Raw genomic sequence first — 24,330 nt, 5'->3', positions numbered from 1 at the left:
ATGTGGGCAAAACCCACCAGAAAGATACCTGGGTTAGAATTCTCTGTAGTAACTCAGAGCCCTCCCCATCTAGTGTCCCATCACTGGCTGATGGAAATATTTGCTACTAGCAGTTGAAGGTTGCCTACATGCCATTGTAGGTAGTCTCATCATAGGGATGATGGGGGTGGGGATAGTTCAGTGGTTTGAGCATGGGCCTGCTAAACTCACGGTTGCGAGTTCAATCCTTGAGGGGGCCATTTAGGGATTTGGGAATTATTTGGGGATTGGTCCTGCTTTGAGTAGGGGGTTGGACTAGACCTCCTGAGGTCCCTTCCAACCCTAATAATCTATGATCATCTCCATAAATTTATCAAGCTCAGTCTTGAGGCCAGTTAGGTGTTTTGCCCCCACTGCTCCGCTTGGAAGGCTGTTCCAGAAGTTCATTCCTCTGATGGTTAGAAACTTTCATCTAATTTCAAGCCTAAACTTGTTGATGGCCAGTTTATATCTATTTATTCTGGCACTTAACTTAAATAACCCCGCTCCCTCGCTATTTATCCCTTTGATGTATTTATAGAGAGCAATTATATCTCCCCTCAGCCTTCTTTTGGTTAGGCTAAACAAGCCAAGCTCTTTGAGTCTCCTTTCATAAGGTTTTCCATTCTTCGTATAATCCTAGTAGCCCTAGTAGAACATTTGGCAAGCAGAGAAAAACTGTTAAAACTTAGGGACCATTCTAACTGCCCCCTCGGCAGGCCGTATTTCAGCAAGAACAAACTGAAACTATGAAAACCAGGTCTATGGGGCTTGTCTATGGCTACAGCACTATAGTGATGGCGCTGCTGTAGCATTTAATGAAGATGCCACCTATGTTGACAGGAAAGGTTTCCCACCAATATAGGGAATCCACCTCCGAGAGGAGACAGCTATGTCAACAGAAGCCCTTATACAGCTTCATAAGCAAGATTCTCCAGATATTTAGGGCTTGTCTACACTGTAAATTAAAAACCTGCCGCTGGCTGGGTCTGTGGGGCTGTTTAATTGCTGTGTAGACTTCTGGGCTCAGGATGCAGCCTGAGCTTTAGGACCCGCCTATCTCGCTGGATCCTAGAGCCCGTGCTTGGACACTGCAATTAAAAAGTCCCACAGCCCAAGTCAGCTGTCACAGGCCAGCCGTGGGTGTCTAACTGCAATACAGACATACTGTTAGACACAGTTTTTTTCTTGCCTATAGCTAGTATTTCTTAATCTTTTGAAAGCTGAGTTCCCACTCATGAAAAGGAAACCAATTGTGCCCTCACCTCCTGCAATTGTTGTAAGACTAATTTTAATGTATATATCTTCCATGTCTTCCCTTCCCAGCCAGTCCTTCACACTCATCACCCTACACTTTGGGCACTTCTGGTGTAGTGTTCATAATATGATCCTTCTGTTCCTTTTGCACATGCTTTAACAAGCACTCAATTTTAACATTTAAAGTATTCTTAAGCAAATCTGAGTTAGCATCCATTGAAATAAACAAGGCAGTTAACTCCTCACAGGTATAATTGCAGGCTCACTTCAATTCAGGCAAATACCACTGCCTCAGTTAACTTTCAAAATGTGAAGCATGTGTTTCTTCACAGCAACAGGTAGAAACCTCTCTTTTAAAAAATGAAAACAAACTCTGCCAAATAATTAAGAAGTCTGTCAGGGCACCCCACATCTGAACTTTTGAGAACCCATTCCCCTAAAGAAGGACGTTCTGCGCTTTGGGAAATGCTGCCTTAAAACATGAGGCACCAATAAAGGTATCCTTTGTACACCTCTACCCCGCTATAATGCGACCCAATATAACACGGGTTCACATATAGTGCGGTAGCAGCGGGGCTCTGGCGGCGCTTTAAAAGGTCTGGGGCTTCAGCTGCTGTGGGGAGCCCTGGGCCCTTTAAAATCACTGCCGGAGCCCTGCTGCTGCTACCCCAGGGCTGCGGCAGCAGAGCTCCGGGGTCGATTTAAAGGGCCTGGAGCTCCCCACGGCTGGAGCCCCGGACTCTTTAAATCACTACTGCAGCCCTGCCACCGCTACCCCATTTAACGGCATTTCACCTATAACATGGTAGGGATTTTTGGCTCCCTATGAACGCGTTATATCAGAGTAGAGGTGTATTAAATTGAACAATGCCATACGTAGCAAAGGTAAAAAAAACAAAACACCTGGCTCATTGTTGGTGTGCTTGAAATATATTCTTATGTAGGGAAGAGTGGAAGATAGATTATCCATCTATCATGTAAACCTGCCTCCTATACTCATTCAAGTCTGGCTAATTCATGCAATTCACTAAGCAGTGCAACTCAGCCTGCAATTCACTAAACCTGCAAACTGTCTGCTCACCGAGTGTGGGCAGGTATAATGCCTGGTCTACATTAGGAAATTAAGTTGGTATAATTACTTTGCTCAAGGGTGTGAAAAATCCACACCCCTGAGTGACGCAGTTAAACTGACCTAAACCCCCATTTAGACAGCACTAGACTGATGGGAGAATTCTCTTGTCAACCTAGCTACCGCCTCTTGAGAAAGTGGACTTCCTACCCTGACAGGAGAAGCCCTCCCATTGACATAAGCAGCGTCTTCTTTGAAGCGCTACAGCAGCACCACTACAGTGATTTAAGTGTAGACAAGCCCTAAGATAAATTCTGGTGGATTCCCCTTTAAAGATGACATACTGTCTACTACGTAGCAGTCAGCTGAAGCAAGCAGTTAGACCTCCCTCAGTTTAGCCATATAAGGAAGGTGACTCAAACAGGCAACATATGGCAAAAATGACAAGCTTCACAAATTACACCGATGCCAGAACATCACAGACTGACACAAGCAAAACAAAATTGTGTGATCACAGACCTGGCTAATTTAACAAATGGACACAAATGCAGGCAGCTACAAACCAATGTTTGAACATCACCTGCGATAACTGAGGCCAAGACTTGGATTAAGAATATCAAATAGTTGCAAGCCTCAAGTCTTATGCTTACTTCAGAGCTACTGTGATGTAGTATCATCCGAAATTTAGCCATAACTTCATTATTCAGGACACTTGGGCCTCAAATTATAGCACCTTTAAAAAGGTGCTATAATAGAATAAGGAAAGTATCCTAGATTTTAAATATCCATATTTTGTAATGTGTGGAGGTAGACGGGGTGGGGTGAGGGAGGTTAGCTACCCTTGTTTGCCAAAACAATTTAAAAGACAAAAAATACTATCACTACTTGTATGAAACTGTCAAATGAAAAAAACAATCCACAAAAGTTTTTGCTATCTGTAATGTTTCTATAGCAGCATTTAACTATTCCCAGATCTTTGTGCATACTGGTGTAAAAGCAAGCATATTTTGGCATTATAAAAAACAACTATATTGCTGAGGTTTAATTTCATTTGATAGGTCTGGGGAAGGTGAATGTGTGAAAATAACTGGGGTTAGTCAAACAGAAAGGGATAAAAAGCAAACATTTTTAAAAAAATACTTCATATCTTATTAACTTTTAAAACTAAAAAAAACAGCCCTCTGAGCTATGCAAGGTAAATTTCTTCTTCTGTCTAATGTACTGTGTGGAGAAAAAAAGTCTCTTTGTAATGAGACTGCCAATCTTGTTTTCCATTATACAGCAGTTTGATACACACTTAGTTTTACAATTTGCATGTTCTGACTGGAACATTTTCAAATGATGACCTGATGAATCTCATCTGGTATCTTAACTATCTCAGCTGAAGTCAGCTGCCTATATAAAGTGTGACATTCACTTGACAGATGCTGTTATAGTAGTGTATAATTAACAACAGTAGTCAACAATCTCAGTATAAGGCCATGTCTATACTATCGCTTATGTCAGCAAAACGTATGTCACTCATGGATATGAAAAAAAAACAACACACCCTCCTGAGCCACCTATGCCAGTGGTAGTGTGCACAGTGCTGTCGGTGGGAGAGCTTCTCCTGCCAACATAGCTACCGTTGCTCGTTGGGGGTGATTTTATTATGTTAACAGGAGAGCTCTCTCCTGTCAGCCTACAGCAGCTACAGGAGAGATCTTACAGTGGTGCAGCTGCATCGATACAACCATGCCACTGTAAACTTTCTAGTGTAGACACAGCTTAAGAAGCACAAGAGAATCAATCTTGCAGGCTATTGAGCATGTCCTACAAGACACTGAGCACCTTTGATGTCAGTAGAAGTTAATGGGAGTGGCAGGTGTACTATACATCACAAAAATTCAGCCTTAGGTGAGATAGCTCTGGTTATTCATTCAGCAAACCTGAACATTTATCAATTAGTAAGCACACTCATCCCCATCACCAAGTTTCAGTCAACAATAATCAAGACGAGGTGTTTCATTACCCTGCTTTTTAACTTCAGGGTCAAATTCTTACAGTAAGCATTGTAGGAGATATTTTATTTTTCAACACCTTGAATTCAAATTAAGCATCCATCTAAGCGTACATTTTGCTTTTCTATTGCTCTGATACAAGCGTGACTGTCACTTCATAATATAATATGGGACACTGTCAACTTGACTTCTGCTTTTTATACTGACACTTAAAAATTCCACTTTTTGACAGTACAATTTTTAAACAGGACTGTTTTTTCACCTCTCCAGCTGATGTTTATAAAGGTCTTTCATGCAAAGGAGAAACTAAATGACTATATAGTAGCACACAGTGAAACAGACTACATGCTAAGTTTTCAAAAGCACAAAGAAAAACTGAAAAAAATACCATTTTTGGTATTTTTTTAAAATAATCTTTAAGTGTTACTTGTTACTATGGTCCATACAAAATCTGATAGAAATGCATGATTTTCAAATTCTCAGTGTCATTTATAACTGAGAATAATCTAGATATTTAGATAGATATTTAATAAGTGCTATATGAAAATGGATTGATTTTGTCAAGGTAAAAGCTACAAATGAGCAGTCAAATTAAAGTATAAAATTACTTACAGGCTAACTTTTGTTGTAACTGTAGACCTGGAAACATCCAAACATAAATTTCTCAGCTTTGTGCTATCTAAATTAGAATTTGCTTGTTTTTCGGTGGATTTGCCTAGCTCTCCATTCTGAATCCCTTCAGTACGCAAGAGAGCTCTTCCCTCAGAGCTATTTACACGTTTCGCTGCCTTGGGTTCAGTTTTACTTTCAGAAAGCAAAGACATAGTGTTCTCTGTGTCATTGGGAGAGGAAACTTTGGAGGTCTCTGCTTTGTTTTCACAAGTAGGTGCAGATACCGCTCTCTTTTCCAATGAAGTATTTTTTATTGTTGGGTTACCTTCTGTTGCTGACATAGGTTGTGTAAACTGTTTTTTCGGTAAAGAATCTTTTACTGGACTCTTCAAACTAGTGGGAGAAATAGGGACTGCATCAGATTGATTCTTTTTAAATGATCTCCTGAAAGGGGATGAAGTTGGGACATGCTGTTTGCTTTTCTCAGATTCGGTTTTAGGCAGTCCCTTATGGTTAGATCCGATTTTTAAGTCCTGGTTACTCAAGGTAGAAAAGCTCCGTTCAGAAGTTTGTTGAGGAGATTTAATTTTTCTTTCTGAGTTGGTTATCTTTTCTGAAACCACATCAGAAGGAACATCACCAAAAGCAGAATCTTCTTTTGCAGTATTCTCAATCTGATTTCCCTCTCCATTTAAAGCCTCACTAGATGACTGAGATTTTCTCCTCCTTCCAGATCTCCTAGTAACAGATTTTTTATCCATTGTATCTGTGTCACTCCAGACCTCTCCTGATAGAAAAGTCACAGATTCATTAAAAGGTGTTTCATCTGTTTTACTAAGATAGATATCTAATGTTAGAACTCTAGCAGGATGTCCGTGCTCAGCTGATTTGGATTTCAAACTGTGTGGCAATTCCTTTGATGCTGCATACTCAGGTTGTGCAGATCCTTGCACATTCACTAGTGGTTTATGATTTAATATGTTCTTTTCTAAGTCTTCACTAGATAAATTATTCAAACTTCTGATGAAATCTGGTGTTGTGGAATTAGTAATGTCTACAACAGGCTCTTCTTTTAGTTCTAATGTCTCCACTGTAAGGTCACTTTCAGAGAATGTGTTTTTTATTGTTTCGGTGCTACTGTTCCAATCAGGTGACCTCTCAATATCAGAAAAGACTTCCCTGCCACTCCATGCTGTAATAATATCATGACGCAAAGGTGTTAGTTTCTCACAATATTCTTGTGTCTCTGCAAGATCATTGCAACTTCTTTCCTCCTGCACTTGGGGAATTGTACATTCTTCTTTCTTTAGGTCTTCACTATCTATTGATTTCAGGGAAGCTGTATCCTTATAAGGAGAAACTGATTTCCCACTTTTAATATTTGGACTTGTAGAGGGTTCTAGTGAATTTTTGGCATTTTTTCTCCGCCCTGTACTAAACAAATTTCCAAGCTTTCCTAATACCGGTTTCTTTTTGTTCTCTTCTTTGGAAGACTCTGGAGACTGTGTTTTGGACTAAACAAAATCAGGAAGAAAAAAAAAAGTTTGATAATGTGAAGGTATTTCTTCAAACATATTATTAATAAACATTTATATGTTCCAAGAGGTAGCAAAGGGGAACTAAACTGTTTATTAAACAGTAGGTCTTCTTAGAATAGAAATGCTTTACTTTGGTTTTATATATTGTTATACAATTCTTTTCTAATTACACACATCTTGCTTTAATTTTATTGGTAATACAAGTCTCAAATCTTCAAATACTTGTGCACGCACTTTCAGTGTGTTCATCAATGTGAAGACAGGTCCATAGCTTTTTATGTCTGAAGTGATTTATTTCCATAGCAATTTTGCAAAGGAGGTTTAAATTATTACAGAGGAAAAATATTACCAGCTGTGTTACACTGTGGACCAAAATCTGCCCTCTGTTAAATAGTGCTAGACCATTGAGTTCAATGCACATTAGTATAAGTGACCGAGGGCAGAATTAAACCCTATGAGTTAAATTTTACCCTGTAACTTCAAATTAACTTATTTCCTGTTTGAAAGGTTATCTAGAGAATACTAGTATATTTACAGTATCTGTCAGTAAGTTACAAAGAACATAAACACTTTAAAAAGCGGGAGTAATGCACTGGAAAATCTTCAGCAACCAAAATATAACAAACATTTTAAATAATATTTCCTGTCTAAAGTGATTAGTGCTATACAAATCAATTTTGTTTGCTGAAAAATTAGAGCAAAACAAAGACCCTTTCACAATATTAACATAGTCTAAATCTTTTCACAGTAAATTGTGTACATTTTTAAACAGACTAATATTTTCTTTACACCTAGCATTGGAAGAATTAGATTTTTATCAGTAAATGTTGATAAACATTTATTTCCCCATACACAAACAAGCTGATGAAAATACTTCCATCAATAATCAAAGATCACAGATAACAGTTTTTCTTATTTTTACCTGCTTGAGAAGTTAGTTTGATTTAAGGCTATTTACTTTATATATTTTACAATTTATGTCTTAATTATAAAGTTTTAATTTTTTGAATCTCAGCTTCTACTGCCAGTAAATAATTGTCTGACCTCCCCCCCAATTTCCCGTAACTGAAAAATATGGATTAAAATAAAAACAATTCTTAGCACGATTCTGTGCAACTATGAACGTTTAAATCAATAAAAATTGAAAAAAATCTTAACAGCATGTCAAAATTATACAAAAAATATAATTCTGACAAGCCTATTAATAACTAAGTATATATACACTAAGGGCTTGTCTACATCACAAAGTTGCAGCGCTGGTGAGGGGGTTACAGCGCTGCAACTTAGGAGGTGTACACATCTGCAGGGCATCACCAGCGCTGCAACTCCCTGTTTGCAGCGCTGGCCGTACTCCCGTTTTGTCTCGGGTGTAGAGGATCCAGCGCTGGTAATCAAGCGTAGACACTTACCAGCGCTTTTCTTGACCTCCGTGGAATAAGCAGGTATCCCAGCATACCTGAGGATACCTCTCTGGTAATCAAGCAGGTCTCCTTCCCCGCAGTTTGCTCCGGTGTTCTCCGAATCCCCCCCGCCAAGCGGGTCTCCTTCCCCGCGGTTTGCAGGGGGGCTCGGGGAACGCGAGAGCAAACCGCGGGGAAGGAGACCTGCTTGCTCGGAGGTTCGGGGAACGCGAGAGCAAACCGCGGGGAAGCAGGTCTCCTTCCCCGGTTTGCTCTCGCATTCTCCGAACCCCCCTTGAAGCCGCCCAACAGCGCTGCAGTGTGGCCACATCTAACACCACTTGCAGCGCTGGTTGCTGTAAGTGTGGCCACTCTGCGGCGCTGGCCCTATACAGCTGTACTAATACAGCTGTAACAACCAGCGCTGCAAAATTGTAGATGTAGACATACCCTAAGTGAAAAAATGAGGTTGCTCTGTGGCTATACAAAGTGAGATGACAAGCATTGTGAATCACCGTCCCTAAGGGAAACGCCTCCTGAAGCATACAGCTCATGTTATTTCTCCCTCCCCACCCTTAGGTGAAAGAGCGGCATCAGAGATTACTGGTGCTAAAAACATAAGGTTGAAGCCATGGAAGCGCTACACAACTGGAGGATTATCAGCAAAGCTGTAGAACCGAAGCAGGGCTGGAAGCTCACCCACATGTCCCCAAAGGCTAAGCGAGCTGCACCATGCTCCCCTTCCTTACCAACACGCGACCACTGGAGAGAAGGGGCAGCAGGTTTTCAATGCACAAAACGCCCGGCGTGCCCAGGTCTGCGCCCCCACGCGGACTTTAGCCCTGACTGCTGAGTTTACACTGCACAGCATCCGTCCTCTACCACCCCTGCTCGCAGCCAGGTGTGGGTGGGGAGCACACTCATCCCTCAACTATGCCCAGTTCCTTCCCGCCGCTGCTAAGGGCAGGCAAAGCCAGGAGACAGCCGCCTCCCCTGCAGAAATTTGGCTGGCAGCCCCTTACCCCGGCGGCCCGGCCCGGGGACCGGGCAAGCGACTCACAGCGAGAGCTGGGCGGCCCCCAGCACCTCCTTTCTCCAGCAGCCCAAAGGCCGGTGCACCGCGAGGAAGCGCACTCAGCGCAGCAGCCCCGGTCTCACCGCCGAGAAAGCGGCGCCCGGCTAGTTCCCGCGGCAGAGGCGCCAGCTGTCTGAGCTCTCCCGCCAGCCTCCAACACCAGCCGCTCCGCCTCCTCCTGCCACTCCCGTCCCACAGGTCGGGGGCCCCGGGAGCTGCGGCAGGGCGTGCCCGTGAGGCGGGAGCACTCAGCGAGCCGAGGAGCGGCTGCAAAGGCGCCTTGCAAGGTGCGGAGGCGTGGGCGGGTGCAAAGGGCGCCGTACCTGGGCGCACGGGCAGTGCAAGGGACGCACAGCGGGCGAGACTCGGCCGCCCAGGGCACCAGGGAAAAGGGCAGGGGGGTTGAAAAACGGGAAGGCAGAGAGGCGGCGGCTCAGAAGGGGGAGAGACGGGGGAGCAGAACGGGAGAAGCGGGAAGCAAGGCGCTCACAAGCGGCAGTTCACAAAGAGGGGAGTTGGAGCTACCAACGCGTGTCTGAACAACTTGAGCGGCTGCTAGAGCAGAGCCTTTTCCCAGCTATCCAGGGCAAAAACCCGCCCCGAGCAAAACCGACAAACTTTGATGCTGAGGGAAAAAAGCCTAGAATGTAAAGTATCCACTCACGCCCTCTACCTCCAACAACAGCTGTAGGAAGCGGCTCTCGTTATAAAACAGGGCTTAAAGACGTCAAAATGGTTTTGTACAAAGTAAATACCCAGGATGGGGCGTGGATGCACTAAGCAGCATGGTGTTTGGTTAATTATCGTAATGGTTGTTTGACGATCAGCTATTTTACTTTACTAGCTGCAGGCACACTAGGTGGAAAGATTATGTACAGATTCCAGCTCGTTGGGGGTTGGAATAAGTAGATTAGTGTTCTGTCCAGTAGTTTAATGAACATACAATATGGAATGATTTTGCACTGGTAAATAGGTGGACTGAATAAGGTACTTAGCCTTCAACAATTCTAGCTCTTCAAAATATATTTACTAGCCTGTATACTAAAACTTGTTTTAGTTAAAATCCTGTTACAAAGCACATTACTTAATTGCAGGCATTGAAACTTGGGCAATGAAGAAACCACAAGGCTACCTAGCAAGAACTTCAAGCCAAAAGAGGAGAAATGAATTTGTAGAAGTGAATACAGTTCTAGAAAAAAAATTACAAATTTTACTTATAAAGATTGTGGCATTGAGGTGGGGAGGGAGTCAGCACTTAGAGGATAAATTAATAAGTTTGAAACCAAAGTTTGAGAGGCTTTGGATAGTCTGAAAAAAGCAGAAAACTAAGGGGAAATGGAGCAGTCTTGATAGGACTACATAAATTAAATAAAACAAAACCTCATCAAGACAACTCAAGTATAAAGTTAGGTCAGTACATACATGTCTTCAGGATTGCACCTAAATCATTAGGGCTATGGTATGACCTGTGTGCAAAACCTCACTCTGAAACACATACAAAATACTGCCTAATAAAGTTTGCTCAAGTACAACCACCCCCAACCCAGACATGAAAAATGAAGAAATCCACATTTATATCTAACATACTGCACAGCAACCAATCCACAATTTAATAGAAAGCCCTGGTTTCAATAAATGTGTCATCCATCAAACTAATAAGAAAACACCCCACCAAATAAACCTTAACTTTGCCGTGCAGTCACCTTGGCCCACATCCTCAAAGGTATTTAAGCATCTAATATTTTTGAGGGTCTGGGCCCTCAATTTACAATCCTCAATTAAGGATTTTTAGATCATGTCTCTGGTGGTTGGTGTACAGATCTCCCAGTGAGAAGTTTTGAAATGTACCACCCTCCCTTCACCAATCAATAGAACTGAAGCACTTAAATGAATTGGAGAGAAATGGTGGTGATTAGTTGAGTAGCTTCTAACATCACAATAATAATAAATACCTAGATCTTATATAGAGCTTTTCATCATAATATTCCCTAATGCCTGATCTATTGATTTAGCACCACTAAATATAGCTGTCAGATACAATAAATAAATAAAGTGGGTAATTATGACCTAATTTCTCCAAAGATAGACTACACATGTGTTTTCAATAAGTTATAACTAAATGCAAAGAGTGAAGGGCTAGTAACAAACCAGTTGTTGGCCATAGGGAGATAAAAAGGTGAAACACTGAAAATCAAGAAAATTTTAAATGAATGAAGTTTACAAGCAGTTTTACTTGTTAATTCTCTGAAAATTAATTATGTACTTAACAAGGAAATGCTGGAAACTTGGAGATGATGCATATAGTTGGGATTATGTCTTCCAATATGTATTACTTTGCATTTATCAACATTGAATTTCATCTGCCATTTTGTTGCTCCGTCACCCAGTGACGTCACAAAGGGAGGTCCCTTTGTAACTCTTCACAGTCTGCTTTGGAGTTAACTAGCTTGAGTAGTTTTGTATCATCTGCAAATTTTGCCACCTGTTTCCCCCCCCCCTTTTCCAGATCATAGTGTCTTTAAAAAGTTTTCATGCAGCTTGCAGGGATTTCACTTTTGGCACTATGCCTTTTAATTTCTGTTTAACCAACTTTTTTGTATAGTTCCCTCTTTTTTGTGTAGTTCCCCTTTCTGAAACTAAATGATACTGTGGTGGGCTGCTGTGGCATCCTCTTCACCCCCCACCCCCACCCCCCAGGGATGTAAAATTTTATTCTTTTATGGTCACTATTACCATTCAGCTATATTAACCTCTTGGACTAGATCCTGTGCTCCACTTAGAACTAAATCATGAATTGCCTCTCCTCTTGTGGGTTCTAGGACTAGGTGCTCCAAGAAGGTGTCAAGAAATTTTGTCCCTACTGTTACCACTCAAAACAGATCTTGGAGTCACTGTCTATAGTTCTCTGAAAACAACCACTCAATGTGCAGCAGCAGACAAAAAAGTGAACATAACATTGGGAATCATTCTGAAAGGGATAGATAATAAGAAAGAATATATCATATTGCCTCTATATAAATCCATGGTATGCCCACATCTTGAATACTGTGTGCAGATCTGATTGCCCAATCTCAAAAAAGTTATATTGTGGAATTGGAAAAGGGGCAGAAAAGGGCAACAAAAATGATTAGGGGTATGGAACAGCTTCCATGTGAGGAGAGATTAGTAAAACTGGGACTTTTCCGGTTGTAAGAGATGACTAACGGGGGATAAGATAGAGGTCTATAAAATGACCAGTGTGGAGAAAGGAAATAGGGAAGTGTTATTTACCCCCCAGGAGCCTGCCTTAGCCCCACTGTACCACCAACTGGACTTTTAATGGCCCAGTCAGTGGCACTGACCGACCCGCCAGGTTCCCTTTTCAACCATGTGTCCCAGTCAAAAACCGGACATCTGGCAACCCTAACTCTGAGTTACATTTTTAAATAGTGCACGTTAAGCCCATAGTTGAGTTTGATTTGCAAGACTACATATATAAAAACTTAATAGTAGGCAAATCAATTGCAAATCAATTGCACCTCCGAAAAAAATTGCTGTGTAATTATCTTGCTTAAGTTCTTAATTATACCTTTGACATGCAGTATTTGAAAATCTAGCTTTAATCTCATACTGAAGTTTGAATTTGTTTTATGTTTAGATAAATAGATGCACATACACAAGAAAACTGTTGCTTGATTCTGAAATACATGCCCTGTGCAAATTATACTGAAGTAACAGAGCATGACAATTACACACAGCACTTACAAAAGGCATAAAGACCAGGTTCTTGCCCTGAAGAGTTCATATTTTAACTCACACAAATATAATATGAGGGACAACAGTGTAAATGGAAGAAGACATAAAAGGCCAAGATTTTTAGAAGTGGCTAGTGATTTTGGGTGCACAGCTTGAGACACCATAGAGGAGGCTAATTTACAGAAACTACTGAGTACCCATTCTCTGAAAAACAGGCCTCATTAAGGTGTCTCAGTGCATCAAAAAATCGAGGCACTCAAAATAGTAATTTTTTAAAACCTGGGTCAAAGACAGCATTAGTGTCAAGAAAACCACAGGAAATCTGATGTGTTTTAGGATGCATTTAAGGGTGGGTTGAAGATCACACTTCATAAGGAGTGGGAGGCTGTTCCAAGTGTATTGCAAGCATCTTTAAGGTGACGTTCAACTATGAAGATTATATAAAATTGCCACCTCCTTAATCAACAGATCTGCACTTTGTGCATATTCAGTCACAGCTATTTATATTAATGACAAAAGTACTCCTGATGGCAATGCAGAGCCAATACATGTTTATCTTGCCAACACCCCAATTCTGCAGAGCACTTACATGTGTTTATCTTGATTTCAGCAGGACTTAAGCACATGCTAAAGTGCTTTGCTGAATCCAGGACTACGGGATCAAAGGGATGTTCAACTGAGTTAACGTAATATGATTGACAAACCCTCTTATAGCATGTCCACACTTAGGAAAAAGAGGTATATTTTTACCAGGTATTAGCTAACATGGTAAAATCCAAGTGTGGACAAAACATTTATAGTTTTAACACACTAGCTGGTTGAGGTAAACCCTAAGCTCTACCCTAAAAGTAAACAAATGGAATAAATTGCGAACACTAAATTTGACTTTCACAATTCTTTAAAATTCAATTATTTATGGCTTTATCAGTAACAGGAAAATTTAGGTTTATGATGTCCCTTTAACTCTACTGTAAGCAATTCTAATTATTTAGCAGGAAGCATTTTTAGTTCAGGACAGGATGTTTGGGGGTTTTTGGATACCTTTACCTTTAAATTACAAGTCACAATGCTAACAGCATGTGGGAAACAGAAAGCATCAGAATGGAGTTCCAGCAGCCACTGATGGAGTCACAGAAGTGGCACTAGATAAATTACAGTGGAATGAGTTGTAAGGTTTTTTTTCTCCTGCTGACGATAGCTCATCTCAATTGATTGGACTCTTCCAGTTGGTAGGCATACTTCCATCTTTTCGTGTTCTCTGTATGTATAAATATCTCCTGTCTGTGTGTTCCATTCTATGCATCTGAAGAAGTGAGCTGTAGCCCACGAAAGCTTATGCTGAAATAAATTTGTTAGTCTCTAAGGTGCCACAAGTACTCCTGTTCTTTTTGAATTGTAACTGCTGTTCTCTACTCCATTTGTTATAGTGATTGAGATTCAGCTGTTCAGAGGCAGTAGTGCAAGGGTTTGTCAGAACTAAGCAACTACTGCAGCGGTGTGAAGTCTCTACTGGAGAGTGGAAAAATTGACACAGGAGGGATGCAAAAAGAAAAATGGTCTAAGAGAGCGCAATATAAATAAAATAAGAAATCAAAATAGCCAGTATAATGAGGAAAGAATACTAAAAGGAAAAGTGGATAAAGTACAATGCAGAGAGAGGCAATAGAATGACAGTGTTTGTGGGGTATGGAGAAAACATGGAAAAGCTAATTTAAAACGAAATAAAAAAAACAGAAAAGTGGGAAATATAAAAGACAACGAGGACTAGAAACCTGTACTGAACTATTTTTTTAACCAACTACTGCACAAGCAACATTTATAAATGAAAATGAGAACAATTTTTTCCAGGTTTGGTTTATTCTGTGCATTTGGCACCTTAATTTCGCAGATTCATTATGGACAGTTTTCCTGTTGGTTTGCCTTTCACAAAGCAACCAGGGAGGAATAATATGTTGGAGAACTGGAAGGTGTGGTTATAAAAAACCCCCAACAAAAATAGCAGGGGAACTTGGGGACATGGGTTGTATATGATATTTTTAACTAATTATTTTAAATAGACTAGATTTCAGGTTGACAGTGTCTCTTCAATATATGTAGAAGAAAAAAGCTCTAACTCCAACAATTCTATTACTAGACTCCCTTGTAGGTCCTCTTCTCCTTCCCTGCCAACTTCCACTTTGAGATTACACAGTCGCTGTAAGGTCTGGGCACCACTATTTAGTGCACTAATTACTGAAATGGTAATTTCTCTGAACCCTGGAGACAGGCAATGCAGTTATAGTACTTTGGGAACTTGTGAACAAAATTGTTATTTTTCTGACCTACACTTTTAAAAATACATTCTGACAACATTTTTTACTGAAAGAGTGAAGTGGATAAACTAGAAATGTTTTCCCAATTTTCATGTTTTTTATGCTTACTGACTTGTAAGTTTTTCAGTTTCTCTGTTTCCAGTACTTCAGGATGTTTTAGGCAAGAAACTCATATCTCCAACACACCAAAACCTCTCCATTTCCCCATAAAATATTTTACCAGAAGAATGATTTTTTAGCTTATGGAAAAGAATTATAAAATGTAGAACGATCTGTGTTGTAACACCACACAGAAGAATATAAGGCCTATGTACCACTGAAATTTGATGCAAATCCCATAGCATACACATTTGATTGATTTTTTGAGGGAAACAGCAAATCTCAAGAAATCCAAACATGGGTCCAATTTCTACATTCTGTCCTAAGTGCCAGACATAAAGTTCTACAGCTTGGAACACACCAAAAAGGTAGCAAGGAAGAAGAGATCATGCAAAGTCAAAGAAATAGGACTTGGGGAATTTTTAAACTTCACTGAGCTGAGATTGATAAAGTATTTCTACAAAGCAAAAAGTTTATTACACATCAAGAAGTATGGACAAAAATTAAATAGATTCCTTCCTGTCCCATATAAGTGTTTAGAAAAGGCTGTTGGACAGGAAACAGCAAACACAGCAGAAAAAACATGCCTGTTCTCATCCCCAAAGTAAAGCATTTCCCCATACTGAAATCCTTATCCCCCATCTTGCCAACAACAGCTTTTGATTTTTTAAGGCAGACTTCCTGAATCAAATGGAGTGTTAAGCTTCAAACTGACAATGAATTTGAAAAAAATAAATAAATTAACCATATCTTAACCCAAAGAAAGTTTAAAAAAGAGAGAAAACAAAGTATTGTTTGCCTTACCATGATGATGATAATCCTTTTTGTTTTTTTACAAAAGAACAAGCAGACTATGAGATGTGAGATGCAGTCGCGTGTGTAACAAAAAAAAAAACCCTACTCCTCTGTGATCCTGTCACACCTTAGCCCCGTTCCCCGTTTTCCCCCTTTTCTCCTCCGAGTATCCAATTTAAAAAAGAAAGTAATATCTGAACCAAGCTCTTCTGACTGATAAGTCAAGTCATCTGGCAGGCAGAAAAGGACATCTACAGTGAGGAGTTCAATTAGTTGTGACAGTTGGGTTTCTAAGGGTTAATTAAGGAGGTGAGTCCTTTAGTAGGTGTAACATCAAAAAGGGAAGAACCTGCTGTAAAAAATTAAGAAGGCAGAGTTTGGCAGATGCCTAAATGCATTAATTAGCCTATACGATACAAGAATGCAGAGATGCAATGCAAGGGAAGAAACCCACACATCTTTGTTCCCATAAACTTGATTCAAGTTTACTGATCTCCATTTAAGATACGTATGCCTTTGTTCAGCAAGAGATTGGTCCAAACTGATATCCATATTTATTTAGCTCCTGAATAAATACATCATAGATACATATTTTTCCATGGTCTAGTGGAAAACACCATTAGGTATCAGAACTTAAAAAGAAGAGTACAGGAAGCAAAGTCCGGTGAAGTTTAAGATTTCCAGAGATAATATTCTACTAGAAAAATAACAGTTGAATAATTATTGAATTTAGTAGCTCCTATGTTAAACAGTTAAAAAAATTGATATTAACTGACCACATCTGTCTCTCAGATTAAAGCATTGCTTTAGGTGAGACAAATATACATGTAGTCTGTTCCCACTAAAGACTGCAGTAAATATCAGAACCTCTTGATCCTATAAGGGAAAAAAGAATCTCACTCTGTGTACTTTGTCTAACTACTTAAAAATCCACCCTGCCAAACAGGACAGGGCAGGATTAACAAAAACATTTTGTTGAATGTTCTTGATTGAAATCTCAGGTCTCATACACCTTAAAACAGAACCATTAAATACAATCCATGACCCTCATAATTCTGGATGCAAATCCGGGGGTGGTGAAGGATCTAATACACGTATGTGTTGTATATTACTGTCTGCAGGTCTCTCATTCCTCTGCACTTTGTGAGATTACATTATCTTGTCTCAAACTCTTATCTCTAATTAAATAGCAATACCATGTTAGTAAGTCTAGAATTACAGTAAGAAGTCTAATTTAGTCCCTCTTTAAAAAAAAAAAAGGCATTTCCCAGTACTCTTTAAAGAAAACCACTTTATATAATTTTTGCAGGTGGGAAGGAAGGAAAATAGACATATCCTAGAGCTGTAAAGCAGAAGTGTCTCTACTAAAGAGTAATTTGTAATTCACTGGAAACTAACTCTTTCAGAGGACACTATCAAATGCTGCTGTTGACTTATCCCCTCCCTTTCCTTTTAAAGTCTTGCTGTCAATGCAGCTCTGTAGTTGTCCTGTAGTCTTGTCCCAGCAAGACTTTAAAAGGAAAGGGGGGGGGGAAAAGTCAACAGCAGCATTTGATAGTGTCCTCTGAAAGAGTTAGTTTCCAGTGAATTACAAATTACTCTTTAGTAGAGACACTTCTGCTTTACAGCTCTAGGATATGTCTATTTTCCTTCCTTCCCACCTGCAAAAATTATGACATTTGAGCAGATTTTATGGCATTTCAGAAGATTTGCAAGAAACATGCAGAGCCACCAGTTTATTGCCAAAGCACCCAGTAATCAATTTATGACAAAGACAAAGGAATGCAAGCAGAGTTGTCATTATTGCAAATAAATGTGAACAAAAAAAACAATAAAAAGCCATTAAAATTGGAGTAGGTCAGTTAAAAAATGTATTCATGAGTAAAACTGGCCAGTAAATATTTTTTCAATACAGCCAGTTGGACTCTGCCCCTCCTTACCTAAGTCCTATGCGCTTCTGACATCTACAGCAGCACAATACACACACCAAACTCAAAGTCTGCACCAGAACACAAAACCTGACGCTGACCTCAGCCACGTGAAAGTCTTACTGGCTAATTGTATTATGTGTAATGGAAGGAAGCATGAGGTCAGAGTTATGGGTTTGGATTCTAGAGCAAGTATTAATTTCTACTTCACATAAAGAACTTTCAGCAATGTACAGTAAGAAAAAGTATGAGCATTAAAACTGCCATTACAAACACAAAGTTAACACAACACAGGCCTAAGCACAACAAGAGTTAACCTGTCATAGAATCATAGAATATCAGGGTTGGAAGGGCTCTCAGGAGACCATCTAGTCCAACCACCTGCTCAAAGCAGGACCAATTCCCAACTAATGTCACATTAGAAATGAATACTGTGGGTGAGTGCCTCATCACCCAGTCCAGCACCTTTATGCGAGTCTGAGGGCCAGAATGGCATAATGTGTCCCTAAAAGCTTTGGTTCCTGCCACATGAGGATTCTCCTGGAACAGGGTCTGTGGAAGACAGTGGTAACAAGCAGCCTGGGATTAGTGGCTGGGTTAAAGCCATCATAGCTCCCTGGGTCTCCTGGTCTTGTAAGAGCATAAAGCCAATATATAAACTGCAAAGAGAACAGTGGATCAGACTGAGAAGAAATTTCGCAAAAGCTTACAACAAAGACAGCCACATATGTGACATGTGATCTGGAGACCAGCTTTGCAACATTTGAGACAGAACTAAATATATTCTTCTTAATGGGTGTTAAAAACATTCACTAGGATGAAGAATGAAAATATTCTGTCAAACTGTGAGTATTTAAAAATTAAATTAAGATGTTCTTATCCTCCATAGCAGTTCTAATTAAGGTGATCAGATATGTACATAATTTACCTATAACATCTGATTGTAAAAAATCTTTTAATTGAGGTGTCTCTCCAGTTCAGCACCCAAAAATTAAAGCATCCACATTAGTGGTCACTTCTGAAAACTTGGCCCTTAACCTCTCTGGGCCTCTAAAAGCCCATTTGTAAAATGAGATTAATGAATACTTATCCACATATGTAAATTCTTTGAGATCTACAGATGAAAAGTGCTAAGTGCAATGAATTATTGTTACTTTTACAGTGAGCGTTATCCCGACTTTCAAATACAAATGGGCTTTCCAGTCATTTCTGTTAACTACAAAATTATTGAGCATTTCTCCTAATTGTGAGTAGCACTATGCCAAATGTCAGTGTTCTCCTGTAATTCCAAGAGCACGATTGTTACAATAATTATTGGATAGAAATGCTTATTAGTTAGGGTAAGTGTCACAATTATATTTCTGAAACCAACGCTCACAGGAATCACCTAGTGTATCACTTCCCTGGGTATCCAGGGTTGTGAGGCACCTCGCTACCACCTGCCCTTGTCTGTGCCTGCTAGGGGTCAGCTCCCCAACCCCACCACCCCTGGGCACCACAAGCACTTCCCTCTCCAGGCCTACCCAGGCCATGCTCTCACACTACAGGTTAGTAATAGGCACAACTCAACCCCCAAGCCTTTTGAGTGTCTTCTTGGAGTGATCTGTCCCTGATACACTGGATACTCACAGAATTCTTAGCTCCACTGCTTCCAAAGACACTATAAATACCAGCTTATCGGTTTCCCGTCAGCTCACCGCTCCGTTTAACACACAGCACTAAGGTATGTAAAAGTTTATTTAAGAAATAGTAGAGATTTAAGTGATACCAAGTAGTTATATTAGAAACATAGTTTCATGTAAAAAAAACCATAACCATAAATCATAATAGAACCTAAACTTACTTAACTAGTTACTATCAAGTCTTACAGTTTTGTTCACCAGTGTTTTTCAGCCATGTAGGCTGTGATCCCTTTCTCATGAAACAAGACTCACACTCAGCTTGTCTCCTCGGTGGAGGATTCAGGGGGTACCTGAGTATCTTCAGTTATACCACAAAAACCTATTCTTTTTACTCAAACAGGATATCATCCTGCTGTTTGTTTTTTTCCTGCAGCTTTCCCCTTGTGTGACATCTGGTTCAGCAATACAAATAGGTCTCCACTTGACCAGACAGAGAAGGATAAGCATCTCCTACCCCATGTGAGGCTCACTGGCTCTAGAATCTGGGTCTGTAGAGCAGCAACCCAGTAGCAGCTGTAACCAGCTTGTGCTTCACTACCCACAACCCGCTGTGGACATAGACCACGGGAAGTCTGCTTCAAAGGGTCTGACAGGCAGCAATTCATTGCTCCTGATTGCCTCCCTGCCCTATATAAATCCAAGAGGCATCCCAGGCAGTGCCCAGCAATAATGTGGATCTCCTGTAGCTACAATGACCATTTCTGCTCTTGAACTCATGGCTGTGACTCTGCTTGATTTGGACTTCACCTCCTGAGCTGGACGCTGAAACCTAACTCTGACCCTTGGCATCGACCCTGGCCTGGAACCTGACTGTGAACTCCTCCGCTACTCCTAGCCTCATGTTTGATGCTGCGCTGACCCGTGGTCATGACTGCCCTTGTTAGGATCCTGCCACCTCTGCCTGACTAGAACCAATCATCTTCTGCTGACCTGTCTTCACTTACATATTTTCAGAACAGTTCTCAGTATAGATACGTAACTCCTTAAATATCATCCATACGTACATCTTGCAGTGATATCTTATTGCCTCTATTTAAATCCATGGTACACCCACATCTTGAATACTGCATGCAGATTTAGTTGCCCCATCTCAAAAAAGATAGATTGGAATTGGAAAAGGTTCAGAAAAGGGCAACAAAAATTATTAGGAGTATGGAACAGCCTCCATGGGAAGAGAGATTAGTAAGACTGGGACTTTTCAGGTTGGAAAAGAGATGACTAAAGGAGGATATGATAGAGGTCTATAAAATCATGACTGGTGTGTTATTTACTCATAATACAAGAACAAGGGGTCACCAAATGAAATTAATGGGCAGCAGGTTTAAAACAAACAAAAAGAAGTATTTCTTCATACAATGCACAGTCAAACTGTGGAACTCCTTGCCAGAGGATGTTGTCAAGGCCAAGACTATAACAGGGTTAAAAAGGGAACTACATAAGTTAATCAAGGATGAACTTATCCATCAATGGTTATTAGCCAGGATGGGCAGGGATGGTGTCCCTAGCCTCTGTTTGCCAGAAGCTGGGAATGGATGGATCACTTGATGATTACCTCTGGGGCACCTGGCATTGGCTACTGTAGGAAGACAGAATACTGGGCTGGATGGACCGTTGGTTTGACCCATATTTATGTTTTTATGTAATGATTAGCATGACCACTGTGTTCGTGGCTGTTGGTAGAGACCTCACATTTCACCCTTTGATACGTACTTTCCCTACTATATGTAGACCCAGGGCATACCTTTAAATCCTTGTGCACCCCTTATGCCTTCTGTCAGTTGACATCACAGGGTCCCCAGGACACATCTCACCACAGAGACTTAGGCATTCTGATGCTCAGCATTTCAACACCTAACTTTTAGTTGCCTAGGAACAAATCACTGGAACAACACAGAGCCACACACTGCCTGTTAAGTGCCTAGGCTCCCTACACAATGCACAGGGAGACATAGGCACCTTAGAATCAGATCCACAAAAGCCTGCATCCTAAGCAGTGTGCTGCTTAAGCTAGCCAATGGGAAATGCTGAGGAGAAGGATGTGTCATAAGCCCCTCCCCTCTCTGAAGATAGGCGTCTAAGTCTGGGCTGTAGGGAGGTGGCTATCTCTGCTAGCGATCCACAGCTGGGAAAATATCTCCTGAAGTCATAAGGCCTAGGTGCCTAGCCATTTCTGGTGAGAATGAATTAGGCACTTCCTCACTCCACACCAAATGGCTGGAGGAGGAGGAGTGGGTAGTGGTGCCTACCTTATAAGTCGTAGGCCAGGGGTTACAGCACTGACCCAGGATGCAAGAAACCCAGGTTCAATTTCCCCTATCCCCCACCCCACAACTGTCTAATGGGGAGAAAATATTTGAACTGGTGTCTCCCACTCCTCTCAGGAGGGTGCTCTTAACCACTGAGCAATGGGCTAGTCTGATGTGGGGAGTCTCTCCCTCTCTCATTGAAGCTGTTCGATTTTGGATAAATATTTAGTCATTAGGCCAGAGAGAACATATGAGAATGACTCTGTAACCCAGTGGTTAGGGTTCACATCTGGGAAGTGAGAGACCCAAGGTTCAGTCCCCCTGCTCCAAAGACACTCTAATTATTTCTCGAAAGTGGAATAGAGAGCCATCCATATAGATTGTGCTTGGGGAACTCTCCTGAGAGGAATGGGGGGCCCCTTCTCAAATCTATTCTCCCTAGCAGACAGAGGGAGAAACTGAATCTGGGACTCCCACATCTAACCATGCTCTAACCATGTGGTTAAAAGTGGGTAGTGACACCACCACCACGACGACAATTTTTACTAGAACCTGATCTGGTAGGTGGCCTCTGCTCTGAGCCTACATCACACCCGGCTGATGAGATAGACAAAGCAATGTTTATCTTCCCTCAGTTTGTGGTTCACACTGGAGCTTAGGTGGGAAACAGGTGTGTCATAGATCTTGGCAAGCACTGCTTTTTGGCCCACTAGCACAGCTGTGAGGGGAATCAAATCCTCTCTGCTCCGGATCACAGAGGTTCTTCAAGCTCCTAGAGCCTCAGCAGGCTGCAGCACTAGTTCCTCCCCTGGGGCTCTCTGGCACATTTCCTGGGCACTGACTCTGTCTATTACTCTTCTTGGAAATGGGGCTCCTCAGCCCACCTGCCCTAGGACTAGTGCCAACTCCCCAAGATACCCCAGTTATTAAATAACCTCCACTCCAAAGAGGTGTAGCTATTGGTTTACAGTCTAACACACTGAGCATCACTCAGTAGAAGCAGTAAGCACCTACAACGCCTGCACAATCTAACACCTTTATGCTCTTTCATACTTGATCATGTAAAGTACAGGAAATAAAGATCCATACAAAACAATAAACACTAAATACATGTCAGTGCCTCAGTTTTTACATTTTACATTTGAATTTCTGAATAAGATTTAGTTTAGGTAGAGAGCAACATAACCTATTGTTGGATCAGCATTAATTTCTGTGGTTTACAATGTTACAAAGTTAGTTTTTAAGATAATCCTTACAGTCAACATGATTGAGTAAATATTGCTCTAACTACTGCAGCTCTATTGCATAGTTTAAAATATTTTCTAGATGCCTACTCAAGAGAACCTGATAAGCTGGCGGGGAGCAAGGCCCAAGGAAGGGCAACACTCTAGTAAACCCAAACACAATCCCCCTCTCCCTCAGCAGCTGAGAAGGGGGAGCATGCTGGTATTCTTATTGAAGCAAAAAGCATCTAATACATTTGAAGTCCTCCCTTTCTCTGACTGCTAGAAAGAGAAAGTATATGTACTGTCTGACCTCTACATTACTATCTCCCTCCCAAGCCTCTTGACTGCTGTGAGAAGAGGGGTCTCTACTACTATATACCATAACTAGACTTGAAAGAATTAGATTTTTATCAGTAAAGGTCAGTAAACATCAATTTCACCATACATGCACACACCAAGATACATATTTCCACTGATAATCAAAATTTAGATGGGCAAAGAAAGAAAAACACTTCTTGAGAACTTGGAGTGGATATTTGCTGGTATATTGTGACACAATGTTAACAATTTGTGTTTTAACAGTTATAAAGTTTTAACATATTGAATCTTAGCATCTACCGTCATTAAATAATTATCGCCTGACCATCCCATAATTTTGCACAACTGTAAACTTTTAAGTAAATAAAAATCTAAAAAAAAAAAAAGTTTAAATAATCATTATCCATCAAAATTATAAAATAATAAAAACCAAAACCTGCCAAGCCTAACTGTAGGCCTCAGAGCCAGGGGGGGTAGGGGGCACCCGGGGCTGCCGCTTCATCATGACAGGGGATGGGTAGGCAAAATCTGAGTGAGTGGTGTTGCAATCTGTCCTATGTGGTGGCAGCGCCACTCAGGTTTGGCCTGGCAGCCCCTCTATCCTGACAGGTGTGTGGACGGGACCAGGTCAAATTTGAGTGAGTGATGTTGCAAGCTGGCATATGGGGTCGCAGTACCACTCATTCAGATATGGAGGGAGTGGTTGCAGGGTCTCATGGGCTAGGCTGTTGGTGGGCAGGAGGACGGGCCTGAGAGGAGAAGTGGAAGGTCAGGTGATGATGGAGAAATCTCTGGCCCTCCAACTTTAAATGGTACTCTGCAGCCCCTCCTCAACACTACATCTCCAGCTACCATTAAAAAAAAATTATTGCCCTCTGTGAATAGCTTCAGTGCCTGCCTCTGCTGCTGCTCTCAGCTTTCCCAAACCCCAGAATAATGAAACTGAAATGTTTTGTCAGTTTCACAACTGTCCACAAAGCTCTAAGTAGCATCAGTGACCAGGCTGGTTGATTTCAATTT

General features: G+C 41.0%; 1 protein-coding gene across 4 annotated transcripts in view; it reads right to left on the bottom strand.

Annotated features, from left to right (window-relative positions):
- The window catches only part of CRYBG1 (crystallin beta-gamma domain containing 1), a 161,270-nt gene that overhangs the window by 46,173 nt on the left and 90,767 nt on the right, over window positions 1-24,330 (bottom strand). For 3 of the 4 annotated variants that reach the window (XM_030556039.1, XM_030556038.1, XM_030556037.1), the window contains one exon: window positions 4,957-6,470. The exons of the other annotated variant lie outside the window; for it this stretch is intronic. In XM_030556039.1, the coding sequence (XP_030411899.1) occupies window positions 4,957-6,470 (1,514 nt within the window). The remainder of the gene's footprint in view (window positions 1-4,956; window positions 6,471-24,330) is intronic. 4 annotated transcript variants of the gene reach the window in all.

Source organism: Gopherus evgoodei, chromosome 3 (genome assembly GCF_007399415.2).
Source record: "Gopherus evgoodei ecotype Sinaloan lineage chromosome 3, rGopEvg1_v1.p, whole genome shotgun sequence".
NCBI lineage: Eukaryota > Metazoa > Chordata > Testudines > Testudinidae > Gopherus > Gopherus evgoodei.
Note: the sequence above shows the minus strand (reverse complement) of the source record. Positions and strands in the feature narration are given on the sequence as shown.